This window comes from Dryobates pubescens, chromosome 18 (assembly GCF_014839835.1).
Source record: "Dryobates pubescens isolate bDryPub1 chromosome 18, bDryPub1.pri, whole genome shotgun sequence".
Taxonomy (NCBI): domain Eukaryota; kingdom Metazoa; phylum Chordata; class Aves; order Piciformes; family Picidae; genus Dryobates; species Dryobates pubescens.
Window position 1 is genome coordinate 20,736,984 of NC_071629.1, and position 19,501 is coordinate 20,756,484.

At 52.4% G+C, this 19,501-nt stretch overlaps 1 protein-coding gene across 1 annotated transcript in view; it reads left to right on the plus strand.

Annotated features, from left to right (window-relative positions):
• GPC3 (glypican 3) overlaps positions 1-19,501 on the plus strand; it is a 253,442-nt gene that overhangs the window by 195,357 nt on the left and 38,584 nt on the right. The window contains exon 7 of the mRNA XM_054169528.1: positions 8,768-8,921. Coding sequence (XP_054025503.1) covers positions 8,768-8,921 — 154 coding nt within the window. The remainder of the gene's footprint in view (positions 1-8,767; positions 8,922-19,501) is intronic.

Genomic DNA, 19,501 nt, shown 5'->3' on the forward strand with positions numbered 1-19,501 from the left:
GCTGCTATGATTCCACGCTTCTATGATTCCATGGTTCTATGATTCCGTGGTTCTATGCTGCTATGATTCTATGATTCCATGATTCTATGCTTCTATGATTCCATGATTGTATGGTGCCATGATCCCATGATCCTACGAGTCCATGATTCTATGGTTCTGTTATTCCATGATCCTTGTTGGGCACCCGAAAGCCTGTGGCCAGAGTGGGTGCCTTGCAGGATGCCAGGGGAACTGACACCACTGCTCCTCCAAAACCCTTTCCTCCCAAGGCTGCTGAAGGGAAGCATCCCAACTTTAGCAGCCACTGATGAGCTGAGGGATTTGGGTGAGCTTTGAGTGGTTTCTCACCAAGCCAGGGGCTGGTTTTCACTGTTGATTCGCGCTCCCAGGGTCCCTCTCATGCTGCTGAGCAGCGCAGGGCTGTGCAGCTGGGGATGCAGAGGGCTTTCTGCACCCAGGCACTTCTCCTGCTGGACATGACCACTTGATTATTAAGCCTATATTACAACCCTGGGTATTATTTTAGCTGCAAGTACAGTCTCCATCCTCTCCAGCTTTTTAGGTTTGATCCTCTTCCAGGGGCTTAATAAAAACATGCAAAGAATTTCAGCAAAACTCTCTGGAAGACTTTTATTAAATTCTTTCAGTCATGCAAGCTAAATTAAATGACAGCTCTGTCCACCAAAAGATTACTAATATCAATCAGGCTTCTCCCCTAAACTCATGAAGGAATTAAATGTGGTGTTTGGTTGGGTTCCCCCCGCCCCCCAAAAGTCTTCTGTTCCCCTTCAATAATATATTTGGTTGCTCTCTTTACATGTATATATATATATAATATTTTCCCCCTGGAGTATGTTGGAAGGGAAGATTCTGCCTTAAAGGAGCACACTGCTTGTAGCTCACTGGCCTGTGTTGTTTGATCTGAATTTCATAGCATCACAGAATCAAGCAGGTTGGAAGAGACCTCAGAGATCATCAAGTCCAACCTGTTACCTAATACCTAACACCTCCTGACAACTAAACCATGGCTCCAGGGGCCACATCCAAGCCTTTCTTGAACACCTCCAGGGATGGGGACTCCACCACCTCCCTGGGCAGCACATTCCAATGGCCAATTCCTCTTTCTGGGAAGAGCTTTCTCCTCACCTGCAGCCTAAACTTCCCCTGGCACAGCTTGAGACTGTGTCCTCTTGTTCTGGTGCTGATTGCCTGGGAGAAGAGACCAGCCCCCACCTGGCTACAACCTCCCTTCAGGGAGTTGTAGAGAGCAAGAAGGTCTCCCCTGAGCCTCCTCTTCTCCAGGCTAAGCAACCCCAGCTCCCTCAGCCTCTCCTCACAGGGCTGTGCTCCAGACCCCTCCCCAGCTTTGTTGCCCTTCTCTGGACACCTTCCAGCAGCTCAACATCTTTCCTAAACTGAGGGGTCCAGAACTGGACACAGGACTCAAGGTGTGGCCTAACCAGTGCTGAGCACAGGGCACAATGACCTCCCTGCTCCTGCTGGCCACACTGCTCCTGATGCAGGCCAGGATGCCATTGGCCTTCTTGGCCCCCTGGGCACACTGCTGGCTCCTGTTCATCTGTGGGCACAAGCTTGGGCAGTGCTCAAACTGACATTTGCAGTGTGGTGGGGGTAACTTCCAAAGAGGAGAAAGCAGCTCTTAAAACTCCAGGCCAAGAAACACAGTGCTGATTTCTTGTCAGAGAGGGTGGGGGGCGGAAAGGAGATTAATGAGCAAAAGCACATTGCAGCCCTCACTGTTTATCTTCCAATTGGAAAAACAAGGCCAGGTGGCTGGGTGGGCAGGTGGGGAGCTCTGAGGAAAGTGGTTGTAAAGAATGAGGAGTTAGAAAGATTTCCACACAGGGTGGCCCATCCAAATCCAGCTGGGTCATTACCCCATGGTGCTGCGTCTGCTTTTGTCTGGTCGCTGTATGGTTATGAGCAGTGGTGAGGGAGCTGGGGCTGCTTAGCCTGGAGAAGAGGAGACTCAGGGGTGACCTTCTTGCTCTCTACAACTACCTTAAGGGAGGTTGTAGCCAGGTGGGGGTTGGTCTCCTCTCCCAGGCAAGCAGCACCAGAACAAGAGGACACAGTCTCAGGCTGCACCAGGGGAGGTTTAGGCTGGAGGTTAGGAGGAAGTTCTACACAGAGAGAGTGATTGCCCATTGGGATGGGCTGCCTGGGGAGGTGGTGGAGTCACCATCACTGGAGGTGTTCAAGAGGGGATTGGATGTGGCACTTGGAGCCATGATTCAGTTGTCAGGAGGTGTTAGGTATTAGGTGACAGGTTGGACTTGATGATCTCTGAGTCTTTTCCAACCTTATTGATTCTATGATTGTCTGACTCCCAGAGTTAGTGCTCTAGTTTCCCTCAGGCACATGAGGCTGTATATTTATCAGGCTGGTTTAGCAAAGAAGAGCAGAGAGGGCTGTAAACCCTTGCAGCTGGATGAGTTGGGATGGACTGGATTGTGTCTCACTCTTCCCTGCTACTTTAGTCATCACTGGGCTGTGTGTTTTCCTGCCTGCCTCTCACCATGGGCTTGAAACCACAGGACATGAATAAACTGTAATGTCAGGGTACAGTCAGCTCTGCTTGCTATTTCAGGATGGGCAATCAGTGTTCAGCCCACCAAATATAATTGCATCAAGTGTGCAGACCATCAGGGAGGTTGTGGTATCACAGAATGGTTTTGGTTGGAAAAGACCTTGAAGATCATCCAGCCTGACTGTTCTCTAACCCTACCAAGGCTGCTGCTAAACCATGGCTCTCAGCACCACCTCTCTGCCTCTTCTTAATACTTCCAGGAATGGGATTCAACCACCTCCCTGTGCAGCCTGTGCCAGGCTTTGAGAACCCTTTTAGTGAAGAAGTTTCTCCTCATGTCCAACCTAAACCTCCACTGGTGTAATTTGAGGCCTCTTGTTCTAGCTCTTGTTACTGGGGAGAAGAAAGCAGCCCCCACCTGCTTCCACCCTCCTTCCAGGGAAGTGTAGAGAGCCAGAAGGTGTCCCCTCAGCCTCCTGTTGTCCAGACTGAACAACCCCAGTAATGGTCAATGAGAAGGACTGTGGCTGCCTCTCCAACCAAAGCCAAGGCATCTGACACCCTGGATGCATTCAAAGCCAGGCTGGACAGGGCCTTCAGCAACCTGCTCTGGTGGGAGGTGTCCCTGCCCATGGTGGGGAGGATTGGAACTAGCTGACCTTTAAGGTCTCTTCCAACCCAACCCATTCTGTGATTCCATGACAGCATTCCTGGACCTGGATGCTCCAATGGAGTGGGGTGGGATTTCCACCCCACCCCAGTTCTCCTGCTAATGGTGCCAGCAGGTTTTGTGTCATGAGCTTCATTTCTCCCAGATCCAGCTGTGGAATTTGACTCATGGAACCCTCCCGTGGCTCCCAGCCACGTAGCTGGGATGCAGCTTCTGTCCTGGGGAAGGAAGGAGCAGCACAGCACAGGGACACCACCTTCACTCCATCCAAAGCTTCCCAGGTTCTCAGAAAGTCCCTGGTTTCCTGTGGCTGCAGAGGTGGAGAGATTTAGCTGCTAATGTATGGCTTGCCAAGAGAGAAGCAGTTAAGACAAGCAATGCTCAGTAATTTCAGTGTTTGAAAACACACAGCTGACAAACCCTGCTTTCCTCTCGCCCTCCTGCTGAGCTTGTTCAGTCTGAAAATATCCCAAAGCTTAGCTCTCCCTGCCAGCAAGCTCTCTGCTCTTTTGGGTAAGTAATGAAAGCTGTGCTGCTGAGCTGCATGGGGGAGTCCCACCAGGCTGCCTTCCTCTGTGCTTTGGATGTAGAGGAGTGAGCATCCTGCAAGAGCACAGGTTGGGTGTTGGAATGGAGTGGAGTGGAGTGGAGTGGAGTGGAGTGGAGTGGAGTGGAGTGGAGTGGAGTGGAGTGGAGTGGAGTGGAGTGGAGTGGAGTTAACCAGATAGGAAAAGACCTTAGAGATCATCAAGTCCAACCTATCACCCAACACCACCTGATCAACTAAACCATGGCACCAAGTGCCTCATCCAGGCCACTCTTAAACACCTCCAGTGATGGTGAGCTCCATTTGGAAGAGGGAAATGAAAGTGGTGGAGCAAAGGCTTGGGCAGTTGGAATATCTGTTTTTTATATGAGGTCTTAGAATCATAGGATTGTCAGGGTTGGAAAGGACCTCAAGGCTCAGCCAGTTCCAACCCCCCTGCCATGGCCAGGGACACCTCACACTACAGCAGGTTGCTCACAGCCACATCCAGCCTGGCTGCAAACACCTCCAGGCAGGAGGCTTCCACCACCTCCCTGGGCAACCTGTGCCAGGCTCTCACCACCCTCATGGGCAACAACTTCTTCCTAACATCCAATCTCAATCTCCCCATTTCTACTTTTGTTCCATCCCCCCCAGTCCTATCACTCCCTGACACCCTCAAAAGTCCCTCCCCAGCTTTCTTGGAGCCCCCTTCAGATACTGGAAGGCCACAATTAGGTCTCCTTGCAGCCTTCTCTTCTCCAGACTGCACAACCCCAGCTCCCTCAGTCTGTCCTCATAGCAGAGCAGCTCCAGCCCTCTGCTCATGTTTGTCTTCCTGCCAGGATGGAGAGCTCTGCATTTGCCTCTTTTTGTCATATCATAGAATCATATCACAGAATGTCTGGAGCTGGAAGAGACCTTTGAGATGATCCTGCAAGATCTTGGCTGAATCACAGAACAGGTTGAGTTGATAGGGACCTTAAAGATCATCCAGCTCCAACCCCCCTGCCATGGGCAGGGACACCTCCCACCAGCCCAGCTTGCTCAAGGCTTCATCCAACCTGGCCTTGAACACCTCCAGGGAGGAGGCAGCCACAGCCTCCCTGGGCAACCTGTGCCAGTGTCTCCCCACCCTCATAATAAGGAACATCTTCCTCATGTCCAGTCTAAACCTACCCTGCTCTAGTTTCAAACCATTGCCTCTTGTCCTTTGTAAACCTCTATAGAAAATAAACTTCCTGGAAAAACTGCACTTTAAAGAGCCTGAGCCAAAGGCTGTTGCAGGCTGTGGCACCACACTCCCTGGTGTGTAGGGAGCTGAGCTGTGTTTGGTTCTGTACCACAGCAGCAGGACCCAGCAGGGTTCTCTCACTGGGCAGCCTGGTGCCAAGGAGAGCTTTGCTGGAGGGGGGTGTTGGGGGTAGGGGGGAAGCTGGAGGGATCTGGCTTGGAGCTGTTTGGTTTTCATTACCTTCTGCTCCTCTCAGACAAACACAGAGGTATGTGGCCATCGGTGTGGACAGAGCAAACCAGATGCCCAGAGCATTCCTCCCAGCCTGTGTAAACTTCAGCAAGCTACATACTTGAGAAACTCTTTTCTAAGGGCTAGCTTAAGAGTTTAACAAGGCAACCTGGATTCCAGATATTAAAAAATGCCTTGGAAAGCAGGAGATGGACCTAACCCAACCCCTCAAGCATGCCCAAAGCTCCCATTTTGCAGTATCTTCTCTGATACTTACCCCTGGTTTTCTACTTATCTATTTATCCTTTATATGACTTTTTAGTTAGTTAGTTAGTTGGTGCTCAGATTAACTTAGAATCAGAGAATCAACCAGGTGGGAAAAGACCTCAGATATCATCCAGTCCAACCTATCACCCAACACCTCCTGACAACTAACCCATGGCTCCAAGTGCCTCATCCAATCCCCTCTTGAATACCTCCAGGGATGGTGACTCCACCACCTCCCTGGGCAGCACATTCCAATGGCCAATTCCCCTCTCTGGGAAGAACTTTCTCCTCACCTCCAGCCTAAACCTCCCCTAGCACAGCTTGAGACTGTGTCCTCTTGTTCTGGTGCTGCTTGACTGGGAGAAGAGACCAACCCCCACCTGGCTGCAACCTCCCTTCAGGGAGCTGGAGACAGCAAGGTCTCCCCCGAGCCTCCTCTTCTCCAGGCTAAGCAACCCCAGCTCCCTCAGCCTCTCCTCACAGGGCTGTGCTCCAGACCCCTCCCCAGCTTTGTTGCCCTTCTCTGGACACCTTCCAGCAGCTCAACATCTTTCCTAAACTGAGGGGCCCAGGACTGGACACAGGACTCAAGGTGTGGCCTAACCAGTGCTGAGCACAGGGCACAATGACCTCCCTGCTCCTGCTGGCCACACTGCTCCTGATGCAGGCCAGGATGCCATTGGCCTTCCTGGCCCCCTGGGCACACTGCTGGCTCATGTTTAGCCTACTATCAACCAGTATCCCCAGGTCCCACTCTGCCTGGCTGCTCTCAGCCACTCTGACCCCAGCCTGTAGCACTGCCTGGGGTTGCTGTGGCCAATGTGCAGCACCCAGCACTTGATCTTGTTCAATGCCATCATTTAATTTAACAGTCCAACTTCAAGAAGGCTTTTTCCAGCCATGTAGGAATAGGAATTTTCAAGCTATATTAAGCTTCTGACTTCTCCAAAGGGCATCTGGGGCTGTGATGAAATAGCTGATGGCTTTGAGCAGCAGCCACAGCAGAGAAGTCAGCAGGAAGAGGAAGCCCATAGCTGGGAATGTGTCTAATCCCTCCCTGGGTCAGTTTGGGGCAGCTCCCACCCGTGTTTGGAAGGCAATCCTGAGCCCTGCTGCTCAGGGCAGCTGTTGAGTCCCCATCCTGGGGAGCTGCAACCTGTCACCACTGATCAGGACCCAGCTTTAGCTCAGTGAAGGGTCTGGAGCACATGGCCTACAAGGAGCATCTGAGGGAGCTGGGGTGGTTCAGTCTGGAGAAGAGGAGGCTGAAGGGAGACCTCATTGCTCTCTACAGCTACCTGAAAGGAGGTTGGAAGGAGGAGGGACCCAGCTTCTTCTGGATGACAAGTGACAGGACCAGAGGGAATGGTTCAGTTCAGGCTGGATGTTAGGAAATAGTTCTTCACTGAAAGGGGTCTCAAACATTGGAATGGTCTGCCCAGGGCAGAGGTGGAGTCACCATCCCTGGGGGTGTTCAAGCAGTGTGTGGGTCTGCTGCTTAGGGACATGGTGTAGTGGTGACCTTTCAGTGCTGGGGATGAGGCTTGGGCTGGATGATCTTGGAGGTGTCTTCCAGCCAACCATAGTCTGAGACTCTGCTTAGAAGATCCTTTTGTCATGTTGCTTGGCTGTCCCACAAACTTTGACTAGCATCCTCTATGCTTCAAAAGGAATGAGATATCTGGGGTATTTTTGTGGAGTGCTGTATGGGCCTGTCTGAGGAGAAGGACCTGGGGGTGCTGCTGGACAAGTAAGTTCACCAGGAGCCAGCAATTTGCCCTTGAGGCCAAGAATGCCACTTGTATTCTGGGGGGCATTCAGAAGAGTGTGGCCAGCAGGTCAAAGGAGGTTCTCCTTCCCCTCTACTGTGCTCTGCTGAGGCTATGCCTGGAGCACTGTGTCCAGTTCTGGGCTCCCCAGTTTGAGAGGGACAGGGAACTGCTGGAGAGAGAATGGTGGAGGCTACAAAGATGCTGAGGGGCATGGAGCACCTCGGTGAGGAGGAGAGGATGAAAGACCTGGGTAGGTTTAGCCTGAGGAAGAGCAGCCTGAGAGGGGATCTGATCAATACTGATCAATAGCTGAAGGCTGGAGGTCAAGAGGATGGGGCTGGGCTCTTTTCAGTGGTGCCCAGTGACAGGACAAGGGACAATGGGAACAAACTGGAACCCAGGAGGTTTCACTTGAACTTGAGGAGAAACTTTTTTGGTGTGAGGGTGCTGGAGCCCTGGAGCAGGCTGCCCAGAGAGGTTGTGGAGTCTCCTCCTCTGGAGACTTTCAAATCCTGCCTGGACATTGTATTGGGCAACCTGCTTTAGACATGCTGGGGCTTGACAATCTCCACAGGTCCCTTCCAAACCCCTGCATCCTGTGATTCTGTGACCTGAGAGACCTGCCATTTCCTCTCAGGTGTTTTACTTCTCAGATGGGAGAAAGCAGTGAGAATCCCTGAAGAGAGTTCCCTCTTGCTGCTGGCTTTCCCCCATCTGGCCTAAGTTTGGATATGTGTTTTGTAGCTGCCTCCAGACTTTGGTGGCATTGGGGTCTGGCCATGCTGGCAGACATTCTGTAGCTCATGCAGTGCTTGCTGGGCAGAAGCTGAAGGGCAGAGTTACTCACTGTGGGTTTTCCTGCTCTTGTTTCTTCCACTGAGGTTTTGTGTTTGGTTTTGTCCATGAATGGACCTGAGCTTGTCAGTGCTCTGGCATGGTCCAAGAGGAGGGCCACGAGAATGATCAGGGGACTGGAGCATCTCTGCTGCAAGGACAGACTGAGGGAGCTGGGGGTGTTCAGCCTGGAGAAGAGGAGGCTCTGGGGAGACCTAATAGCAGCCTGCCAGTACCTGAAGGGGGCTACAAGAAGGCTGCAGAGAAACTGATTGCAAAGGCCTGCAGGGACAGGACAAGGGACAATGGTTAGAAATTGGAGAAGAGTAGACTTAAACTGGATGTTAGGAAGAAGTTCTTTACAGTGAGGGTGGTGGAACACTGGAACAGGTTGCCCAGGGAGGCAGCTGAGGCCACATCCCTTGAGATACTCAAGGAGAGACTTGACAGGGCTGTGGGCAACCTGATCTGTTTGAGGGTGTCCCTGCTGACTGCAGGGGGCTGCACTAGATGACCTTTGGAAGTCCCTTCCAACCTGAGCGATTCTATGAGGAGCACGACGGGCTCCTGTGCCGCCCCCAGTGAGGCCTCTTTCCACCTGATCCCCTTGTGAGCACGGGAGGAAGCTGCAGGGAGGGCAGAGGTGAGCTGGTGAATGACTGTGGCCCCTCCTGTCTTTCAGTTGCTCAAAGGGATGGCTTTGCCCCACCGAAAAGCTCCAGGCAAAACCCCGGAGGAGGAGGAGGAGAGCGGAGACTGTGACGATGAAGATGACTGCAGCAGAGGCTCTGGGGATGGAGAGCTGCGAGTGAGGAACCAGCTCCGGTTCCTAGCAGGTGATGGGGACAGTGCTCCTGCAGGGTTTGCCCTGCTGAGGCTTGCAGGTCCTGAAGAAGGTGCAGGGAGCTGCCCTCTGGGACAGTGCTCCTGCAGGGTTTGCCCTGCTGAGGGTTGCAGGTCCTGAAGAAGGTGCAGGGAGCTGCTCTCTGGGACAGTGCTCCTGCAGGGTTTGCCCTGCTGAGGGTTGCAGGTCCTGAAGAAGGTGCAGGGAGCTGCCCTCTGGGACAGTGCTCCTGCAGGGTTTGCCCTGCTGAGGGTTGCAGGTCCTGAAGAAGGTGCAGGGAGCTGCCCTCTGGGACAGTGCTCCTGCAGGGTTTGCCCTGCTGAGGGTTGCAGGTCCTGAAGAAGGTGCAGGGAGCTGCCCTCTGGGTCCACTCGCTGCAGGCACCACCAGTGCTCAGAGGCTGGCTGTGCCCAGAATCATTCTGGGTGGCCTCAGTGGCACCAGGGAGAAGCAATGCCACTGTGGGTTTTGCAGGGGTATATTGAGGGCCACCCATGGGTGGGGGTTTGGGACAGGCTGAAAACCTGCTGTAGGTCCCCAGAGTCACCTTTTGCTCTCCTTCCCTCTGCTGCCCATGCCTGTGAGCTTTGAGATGAGCTTCTCTGCTCTCTAGAGGACAGCACAAAGTGGGTAAGGGTCTTTCTGATCCAGGTTTTGGAGACCCATGCTCATTTTTCACGGAGACCCCAGGCTCATTCTGCAGAAGTTGATGGCCTGCATCAAGAACAGTGTGGCCAGCAGGAGCAGGGAAGTCATTGTGCCCTGTGCTCAGCACTGGTTAGGTCACACCTTGAGTCCTGTGTGAGTGCCCATTGGAATGTGCTGCCCAGGGAGGTGGTGGAGTCACCATCCCTGGAGGTGTTCAGAAGGAGACTTGATGGGGTGCTTGGTGCCATGGGTTAGTTGATTTGGTGGTGTTGGATTGGTTGATAGGTTGGATGTGATGATCTTGAAGGTCTCTTCCAACCTGCTCTATTCTATTCTATTCTATTCTATTCTATTCTATTCTATTCTATTCTATTCTATTCTATTCTATTCTATTCTATTCTATTCTATTCTACTCTATTCTATTCTATTCTATTCCATTCCATTCCATTCCATTCCATTCCATTCCATTCTATTCCGTTCTATTCCATTCCATTCCATTCCATTCCATTCCATTCTATCCCATTCCATTCTATTCTATTCTATTCTATTCTATTCTATTCTATTCTATTCTATTCTATTCTATTCTATTCTATTCCATTCCATTCCATTCCATTCCATCCCATTCCATTCCATTCTATTCTATTCTATTCTATTCTATTCTATTCTATTCTATTCCATTCCATTCCATTCCATTCCATTCCATTCCATTCCATTCCATTCCATTCCATTCCATTCTATTCTATTCCACTCCATTCCATTCTATTCTATTCTGTTCCATTCCATTCCATTCCATTCCATTCTATCCCATTCCATTCCATTCTATCCTATTCCATTCTATTCTCTTCCACTCCATTCTAAGAGCAGGCTGTCAGAGGCTGTGTGAGTCAGGGACGAGCGGTGCCTGCCGGACGTGGGGCAGCGGGCTGGAGGCTCGGCCCAAGTCATGCTGCTCCGTGGAGCTCTTCAAGACAACTGGACCTGGATAAAATCAGCTTTACAGCTTTGAAGTTTAAGAGGCAAATTTGGGCTCTGTTAAACGAAGCACAGATGTCCATAAATTCCCTTCCCTTGGTCTGGGACAATTAAAATATCCCTAATGAAGTGAGAGCTGAAATATGAAATGCCAGCTTCATATCAGAGATTATTGACAGATTAGGTACAAGAGCTGCAAGACATATCTTTAGATATTGATTGAAGGGGGAGGGAAGAGGCTTGGTTAAGTTCTCCAGTCCAAGGCTGGAAGAGAAATACGGAATTTGTAGAAGGGTAAGGTGGGCTTTCTCTCATCCAAGAGCTGCATTTCACAGTGTGGGTTAAAGAAATGCAGGTGATCCCCGTGGTCCTGAGTGGAGGGCAGAGACGGGGGTTTCATTTTCCATGGTCTTGGTGTCACAGCTTCATGCTTGCCTTACTGTGCTTCTATTTCCCTCTGAAAGCCTTCCCCATGACACCATCAGGGAGCGCTGAGGCTGGGTGGTTTCATCCTTTCTGTCTTTTTCTCTCACCCTAGGCTGGTTTGATCACTTGTATTGATCTCCCCAACCACCTGCCTGTCTAGCAGTAGATTCATGTCAAGCTGTGCCAGGGGAGGTTTAGGCTGGATGTTAGGAAGAAGTTCTTCCCAGCAAGAGAGATTGGCCATTGGGATGTGCTGCCCAGGGAGGTGGTGGAGTCACCATCACTGGAGGTGTTTAGGAAGAGACTGGATGGGGTGCTTGGTGCCATGGGTTAGTTGATTAGATGGTGCTGGGTGACAGGTTGGACTCAATGATCTCAAAGGTCTCTTCCAACCTGGTTGATTCTATTCTATTCTATTCTATTCTATTCTATTCTATTCTATTCTATTCTATTCTATTCTATTCTATTCTATTCTATTCCATTCCATTCCATTCCATTCCATTCCATTCCATTCCATTCCATTCCATCAGGAATGGACCTGAAAGATCATCTTGCTCCAACCCCCTGCCATGGGCAGGGACACCTCGCACCAGCTCAGGTTGCTCAAGGCCTCATCCAGCCCAGCCTGGAACACCTCCAGGGAGGGGGCAGCCACAGCCCCCCTGGGCAACCCGTGCCAGTGTCTCCCCACCCTCACTCTCAAGAATTTCTTAATCTCCAGTCTCAGTCTCCCCTCTTCCAGCTCAAAGCCTTTGTCCCTCCTCCTGTCACTCCCAGCCCCTCTCAAAAGTCCCTCCCCAGATTTTTTGTAGCACCCTTCAGGCTGCTCTGAGGTCTTCCTGGAGCCTTCTCTTCTCCAGACTGAACAGCCCCAACTCTCTCAGCCTGGCCACATAGGGAAGGTTCTCCTCTTCTTGCCCTCCTCTGGACCCACTCCATCTGTTCCATGTCCTTCTTTTGCTGAGGGCCCCAGACTGGATGCAGTGCTCCAGCCGGGGTCTCAGGAGAGCTGAGACTATTGCAGCCCTCTCTATTTGCTGTGGTAGGTGGAGGTGTAACATGAAGAGAGGACTTGTCCTCCTTGTGCTGCTCTGCTGGAGGCTGTTTCGCTGCTGCCTTTGCCACAGGCTGGCTAAATATTAACTCCAAAGCAGCAGCAGCTCTGGGGCATCGTGTTCCTGGCAGCTGAACTCTATCAGGCTGCTGAGAGCACGAAGGTTTTGTCCAGCACTGCTTTGAAGCACTGTCTGGCCTTGGAGGACACATTCTGTGCCATCATGGTGGCCAAGGCAGACTTGCTGGTGCTTCCTCACTTGCCCACGCTGCCCTGCTGGCTCTCTGTGTTTCGCTTCGGAGCAGAGAGGCCAAGCTGCTCCCCCAGTGACAGGATCCTCTTTGGTTGGTATTGGATGTAAGCTGGGACTCTGGTGAAATTTGAGGTTGGAGAGGAGCCCAGGAAAAGTTGCTGATGGTGTGGAAATACTCACTTTCAGCATTTTTGGAGAGGGATACTTTGAAAGGGTATTTTTCAATTAATCTTCTTTTTTATTTCCTCCTTCCCATCATATCACATCACATGGACACAGCACGGAATCAAAGGGACCAGAAACCATTCCTTCCCCCCTTCCCCCCCCCTCTCCATTCCTCCCTTCTCCTTTCCACAAATTCCAAATGTTAGGTTAGCATGCCCAGTTGAAATTCTGCCAGCCTTTCAAATCTGGAAATGGTTTACAACATGAACTTCTGCATTCAGCGTGGCTTCATCTCCCCCCTTCCCTAGGTGCTTACCCCAGAACAGAGGCAGAAAGAGCTGGGAGTGGTGGGCATTGGAATAGAATACAACAGAACAGAATGGGATAGGATAGGATAGGATAGGATAGGATAGGATAGGATAGGATAGGATAGGATAGGATAGGATAGGATAGGATAGAATAGGATAGACTAGACTGGAATGGAATGGAATGGAATGGAATGGAATGGAATGGAATAGAATAGAATAGAATAGAATAGAATAGAATAGAATAGAATAGAATAGAATAGAATAGAATAGAATAGAATTAACCAGGTTGGAAGAGACCTCAGAGATCATCAAGTCCAACCTATCATCCAACACCATCTAATCAACTAAACCATGGCACCAAGCACCCCTCCATTCTCCTCCTGAACACCTCCAGGGATGGTAACTCCACCACCTCCCTGGGTAGCACATTCCAATGGCCAATTATTCTTTCTATGAAGAACTTCTTCCTAACATCCAGCCTAAACCTCCCCTGGCACAGCTGGAGACTGTGTCCTCTTGTTCTGGTGCTGGGTGCCTGGGAGAAGAGACCAACCCCCACCTGGCTACAACCTCCCTTCAGGGAGCTGGAGAGAGCAAGAAGGTCACCCCTGAGCCTCCTCTTCTGCAGGCTAAGCAACCCCAGCTCCCTCAGCCTCTCCTCACAGGGCTGTGCTCCAGACCCCTCCCCAGCTTTCTTGCCCTTCTCTGGACACCTTCCAGCAGGTCAACCTCCTTCCTAAAGTGAGGGGCCCAGGACTGGACACAGGACTCAAGGTGTGGCCTCAGCAGTGCTGAGCACAGGGCAGAATGACCTCCCTGCTCCTGCTGGCCACACTGTTCCTGATGCATGCCAGGATGCCCTTGGCCTTCTTGGCCCCCTGGGCACACTGTTGGCTCATGTTCAGCTGCTGTCCCCCAGTACCCCCAGGTCCCTCTCTGCCTGGCAGCTCTCAGCCACTCTGGAGAGAGCCATTGAGTTACTTGATCCCATGCTTGCTGCTCTGCAGTGTTAAGGCAGGAGCACAAGAGGATGGCTGGGGCAAGTGGATCCTGGGGTGTATTAAGAAGAGTGTGGCCAGCAGAGCCAGGGAGATTCTCCCCCCCTCTACTCTGCCCTGCTGAGACCTCGCCTTGAGTACTGCATTCAGCTCTGGGCTCCCCAGGTCAAGAGGGACAGGGATCTGCTGGAGAGGGGCCAGCAGAGGGCAATGAGGATGATTAGGGGACTGAAGCACTGCCTGGTGAGGAGAGGCTGAGGGACCTGGGGCTGTTTAGTCTGGAAAAGAAAAGAGTTAGAGGGGATTTGATAAATACTTATAAATATCTGAGGACTGGGGGTCAGGAGGGAGGGGACAGGCTCTGCTCACTTGCTCCCTGTGATAGGACAAAGGGCAATGGATGTAAGCTGCAGCACAGGAGGTTCCACCTCAACACAACGAGGAACTTTACTGTAAGGATCACAGAGCCCTGGAGCAGGCTGCCCAGAGAGGTTGTGGAGTCTCCTTCTCTGGAGCCTTTCCAGCCCCATCTGGATGTGTTCCTGTGTGACCTGTGCTGGATTCTCTGCTCCTGCTCTGGCAGGGGGGTTGGGCTAGATGATCTCTTTGGGTCCCTTCCAACCCTGACATCCTGTGAGCCTGTGACTGAGGGTCATAGCTGGATGTCTGGGGGAATGTGTGTGACAGTGGTCAAACCCCCACTCTGAGCTTGCTGGAGAGCCTGTGCTGAGCCTCAGTGGGCTGCAGTCAGGGAATGCAGATTGGGTGCTTTGCTTTCCTTTTCTTAGAAGCTTTGTTCAGCTTGGGAGGGAAAATCCTTGGCCCCATGATGGCAGTGGAGATTTTCCCCATTATGAAGGTCAGTTGCAAAGTTTCAACAAGGCCAAGTGTTGGGTCCTGCACTTGGGTCAAAACCCCATGAATGCTCCAGGCTTGGGGCAGAGTGGCTAGCAGCTGCCCAGCAGAGAAAGACCTGGGGGTGCTGTTTGGCAGCTGGGTGAACATGAGCCAGGGTGTGACCAGGTGGCCAAGAAGGCCAGCAGCAGCCTGGCCTGGGCCAGCAATGGTGTGGCCAGCAGGAGCAGGGCAGTGATCATCTCCCTGTACTCAGCACTGGTGAGGCCACAGCTTGAGTCCTGGGTTCAGTTTTGGGTCCCTCACTCCAAGAAGGACATTGAGGAGCTGGAGCAGGTCCAGAGAAGGGCAACCAAGCTGAGGAAGGGTCTGGGGAGGAGAAGCTGAGGGAACTGGGGGTGTTTAGTGTGGAGAAGAGGAGGCTGAGGGGAAACCTCATTGCTCTCTACAGCTCCCTGAAAGGAGGTTGGAATGAAGTGGGGTTTGGTCTCTTCTCCCTAGTAAAAAGGGACAGGATGAGAGGAAATGGCCTCAAGTTGCACCAGGGGAGGTTTAGGTTGGACATTAGGGAGAATGTCTTTGCTGCAGGAGTGGTCAGGGATTGGCACAGGCTGCCCAGGGAGGTGGTGGAGTCCCCAGCCCTGGAGGTGCTCAAAAATGTGTAGCCATAGCTCTTTCAGACATGATTTGATGGCCAAGGTGGTGTTAGGTTGGTGGTTGGACTTGGTGATCTTAGAGGTCTTTTCCAACCTTAATGATTCTATGGAGGGTTTCCCAAGGCTTTCAAGATGAACTTGAGCTGATGCCTTGGGGAGGAAAAAAGGTGAAGGCCCTGGGCTGGCACTGAGTGGAAGCTTTGGCAGAGTTTGACACCTCCAAGGTCTTTGTGTCTCTTGGAATCCAGTGCTTGTTCCTGCTGCTGTCTCTTGTTGGTGCTGCTGGTCCTGCCAGCTAACTGCAAACAGCTGCTCAGCCATGGCCTGACAGAGATGTCCCCTTAGGATGTCTTGAAAATGTGGAGATCAAAACAAAACAAAACCACAGAGTAAGGGAAAGAAAGAAAGAGAGGAAAGGCAAAGTCAGTGTGAAAGATGGAGCCCTTCTGATTGATGGCCTGTTGTATAAAATGTAACCTTTGTTTCCTATTCCTAATGAGCCTGTAATAACTGGACAGGCAGCTTCAGCTTTAATGACTTAAACACACTTGTAAACCGCCCAGTCAAAAGCTTGGGAGTGCCTATAAACATCTGGTGGTGAGCCCTGCATGCTAATAAATGCATTATTGTGTTCCCTCTGGGGGAAACAAGGAGATGGCAGGCTCCTCTCCTCTCCTCTCCTCTCCTCTCCTAACCTCTCCTCTCCTCTCCTCTCCTCTCCTCTCCTCTCCTCTCCTCTCCTCTCCTCACCTCTCCTCTCCTCTCCTCCCCTCTCCTCTCCTCTCCGAACCCCTTCCCTTCCCTTCCCTTCCCTTCCCTTCCCTTCCCTTCCCTTCCCTTCCCTTCCCTTCCCTTCCCTTCCCTTCCCTTCCCTTCCCTTCCCTTCCCTTCCCTTCCCTTCCCTTCCCTTCCCTTCCCTTCCCTTCCCTTCCCTTTTCCTCCTCTCCTCTCCAAACCGCTCCTTTCCCCTCCTCCTCTCCTCTCTCCCTCCCTCCCCCTCTCCCCCTCCCTCTCCCTCTCCTCTCTCCCTCTCCCTCCCCTCTCTCCCTCTCCCTTTCCCTCCCCCTCTCCCTCTCCCTCTCCCCCTCTCCCTCTCCCTCTCCCCCTCCCTCTCCCCCTCTCTCTCCCTCTCCTCTCTCCCTCTCCCTCTCCTATCTCCTCTCTCTCTCTTTCTGCCTAGGTCTTTTATTGTTTGTCCCATCTGCAACACATTAAGGGATTTTGCAGGCAGATAATGTTTACACTAAGGGGGAGGACAGAACTCTCACAGCTCAGGGAAGAGCTCATCCTGTTTGTCTATGGAGTAACCCTGCAGTAAGCACCCTGGCCAGGCAACTCTAAAAATAGAGCTGTGTGCAGCCACATGCAGATGTTTATGCCACAGCACTGGCAAGCCATGCCTGCAAAGAAAATTGCTTTGCCCCACATGCCTTCCAGGCTCTATGACCCAAACCTGTGCTTGCCCTCTGCTGGGCTCACTCAGCCTGCACTGGGCACCCAAAGCAAGCAGAGCCCAGGGTGGCTGCTTCTCCAGTAGCCCATCTCTGGTGGTCTTAATGGTGATGGCACTCAGGGCTGGTCAGCTCGTTGCCAGGAAGCCTGAAAATAAACCATGGGTGCTGGAGAGGCTCTTGCATGGGGTTGGGTGGCTTTAGCCAGAGCTGAGGGAGAGGAGGTGAAGACTTGTCAGTGTGGTGCGGTCCAGCTCGCCTCCAGGAGGTTGCTGTGCCTCTGGATGTCTCAACAAGTTTTGCCAGGAGGGGAAAAAAATCAGAGAGCCACAGAATGGCTCAGGTTGGAAGGGGACCTTGAAGATCACCCAGTTCCAACCTGCCCTGCCATGGGCAGGGACCCCTCCCACCAGCCCAGGTTGCTCAAGGCCTCATCTAAACCTGGCCTTGAACACCTCCAGGGAGCAGGCATCCACAGCCTCCCTGGGCAACCTGTGCCAGTGTCTCACCACCCTCACTCTAAAGAATTTCTTCCCCATCTCCAGCCTAAATCTCCCCTCCTCGAGCTTCAATCCATTCCTTCTCATCCTATCCCTTTAGTGGTCACAGCATCACCCAGAGAATATTCTGAGCACTCCAGCAAGCAGGGGTGTGGGTGTGGGAGGATGAGTGGAACATTGACCCTTCTGAAATGCCTGTGTTAGGCAGTAACAGAAGTTGTCTTGGGAACAGATGAATTTGGCAGAATGAAGTAGAAATAGTTTGTCCTGGGAAGGGAAGTTGGCCTCATCCCATGAGATATGTAAGGATAGATGTGTGCAGCCAGGATACACAGAGATGGCTCTGCAAGATTCTGCCTGCAGAGCAGCTCCTGCTGCCCAGCCTGGAGCCTGGATTTGCCTTTCTGCTCTGCCTTGCTTATTTCTGAAGGGAGAGGGAGCTTGTGATGTTAGCCCCTAGGGGAACCTGGAGTTTATCTCCACGCTGCCCATTTGGCCACCGGCCAGGTGAGCTGGAGCTCAGTGCAGGATCCCAGCAGCCCCTTCATGGGCCCAGATCCATAACTCTGTCATAGCTTCTAACTTACTTTGCCACTGATTAAGCCTCTCTAACAGGGTAGGGGGGTTTTGGTCACTCTCATCAAACTGCAGGCTTGAGCACTGCCTCTGGGCTGCCCAAGTGTGGTCACTTCCCAGGTGGAACAGCTGTTTGTGGGTAACCCCTTGCACAGAATCATAGAATGATAGAACTGCTAGGGTTGGAAGGCACCTCAAGGATCATCCAGTTCCAACCCCCCTGCCATGGCCAAGGACACCTTACACTACAGCAGGTTGCTCACAGCCACCTCCAGCCTGGCTGCAAACACCTCCAGGCAGGAGGCTTCCACCACCTCCCTGGGCAGCCTGTGCCAGGCTCTCACCACCCTCATGGGCAACAATTTCTTCCTAACATCCAATCTGAATCTACCCACTTCTAGTTCTGCTCCATCCCCCCAGTCCTATCATTCTCTGACACCCTCAGAAGTCCCTCCCCAGCTTTCTTGGAGCCCCCTTCAGATCCTGGAAGGCCACAATTAGGTCTCCTCAGAGCCTTCTCTTCTCCAGCCTGTACAACCCCAACTCCCTCAGTCTGTCCTCACAGCAGAGCAGCTCCAGCCCTCTGCTCATCCTCGTGGCCCTTCTCTGGACACCTTCCAGCCCCTTCCAGCACCTTCCTTCCTGGCACAGAGGCTCCAGAACTGGACACAGGGCTCCAGCTGTGGTCTCAGCAGAGTGGAGCAGAGGGGCAGAATCCCCTCCCTGGCCCTGCTGGCTCTGCTTCTCTTGCTGCAGCCCAGGCTCTGCTTGGCTCTCTGGGCTGCAAGTGCTCACTGCTGGCTCCTGTTGAGCTTCTCATGCCCCAGCACCCCCAAGACCTGCTCTCCAGGGCTGCTCTCAAGCCAGCCCCTGCTCAGCCTGTATCAGTGCCTGGGATTGCCCAGACCCAGCTGCAGGACCTTGCACTTGGTCCTGTTGAACCTCATGAGGTTGTCATGGGCCACAGAGTGGCTGGACTTGGAAGAGACCTCTGGAGATCACCGAGTCCAACCCCTCTGCCAAAGCAGGGTCACCCAGAGCAGGTTGCACAGAAATGTGTCCAGCTTTGTTCTGAAAGTCTCCAGAGAAGGAGGCTCCACAACCTCTCTGGGCAGCCTGCTCCAGGGCTCCAGCACCCTCCCAGCCAAGCTGTTTTCTCACGTTCAAGTGAAACCTCCTGCCTTCCAATGCATACACGTGACAAAAGGCATTGCTGCTTCCAAAAGGGAGTATCAGATACCCTGTGAGGCTAAAGGCAGCTGATGCCTCCAGCAGCCACCATTCCAGAGAGGAGTTGCCATATTCCTGTGGCTGTGCCCCTGGCTGTGCCCAGGACCTCCATGTTCTGTGCTTCTCCCCATGCCCTCAAGTTGCACCAGGGGAGGTTTGGGTTGGGCATTAGAATAAGCTCCTTCACTGAAAGGGTTCTCAGCTGCCCAGGGAGGTGGTTGGATCCCCATCCCTATAGGTGTTTAAAAGCCACAGAGAAGTGCTGAGAGCCATGGTTTAGCACCAGCCTTGGCAGAGTTAGAGGATGGTTGGGCTCTGTGATCTCAGAGGTCTTTTCCAACCAAAGCAATTGTATGATTCTGTATTTTGGGAAGCTGCTCTAAACCCCATAGGAGTTGCAGCTTTCCTCCTGTTCTGCTTTTGAGCATCCCACTGACCCTTTCCATGCTTTCGAGGTCTCAGTGCTGCGACCTCATTCCT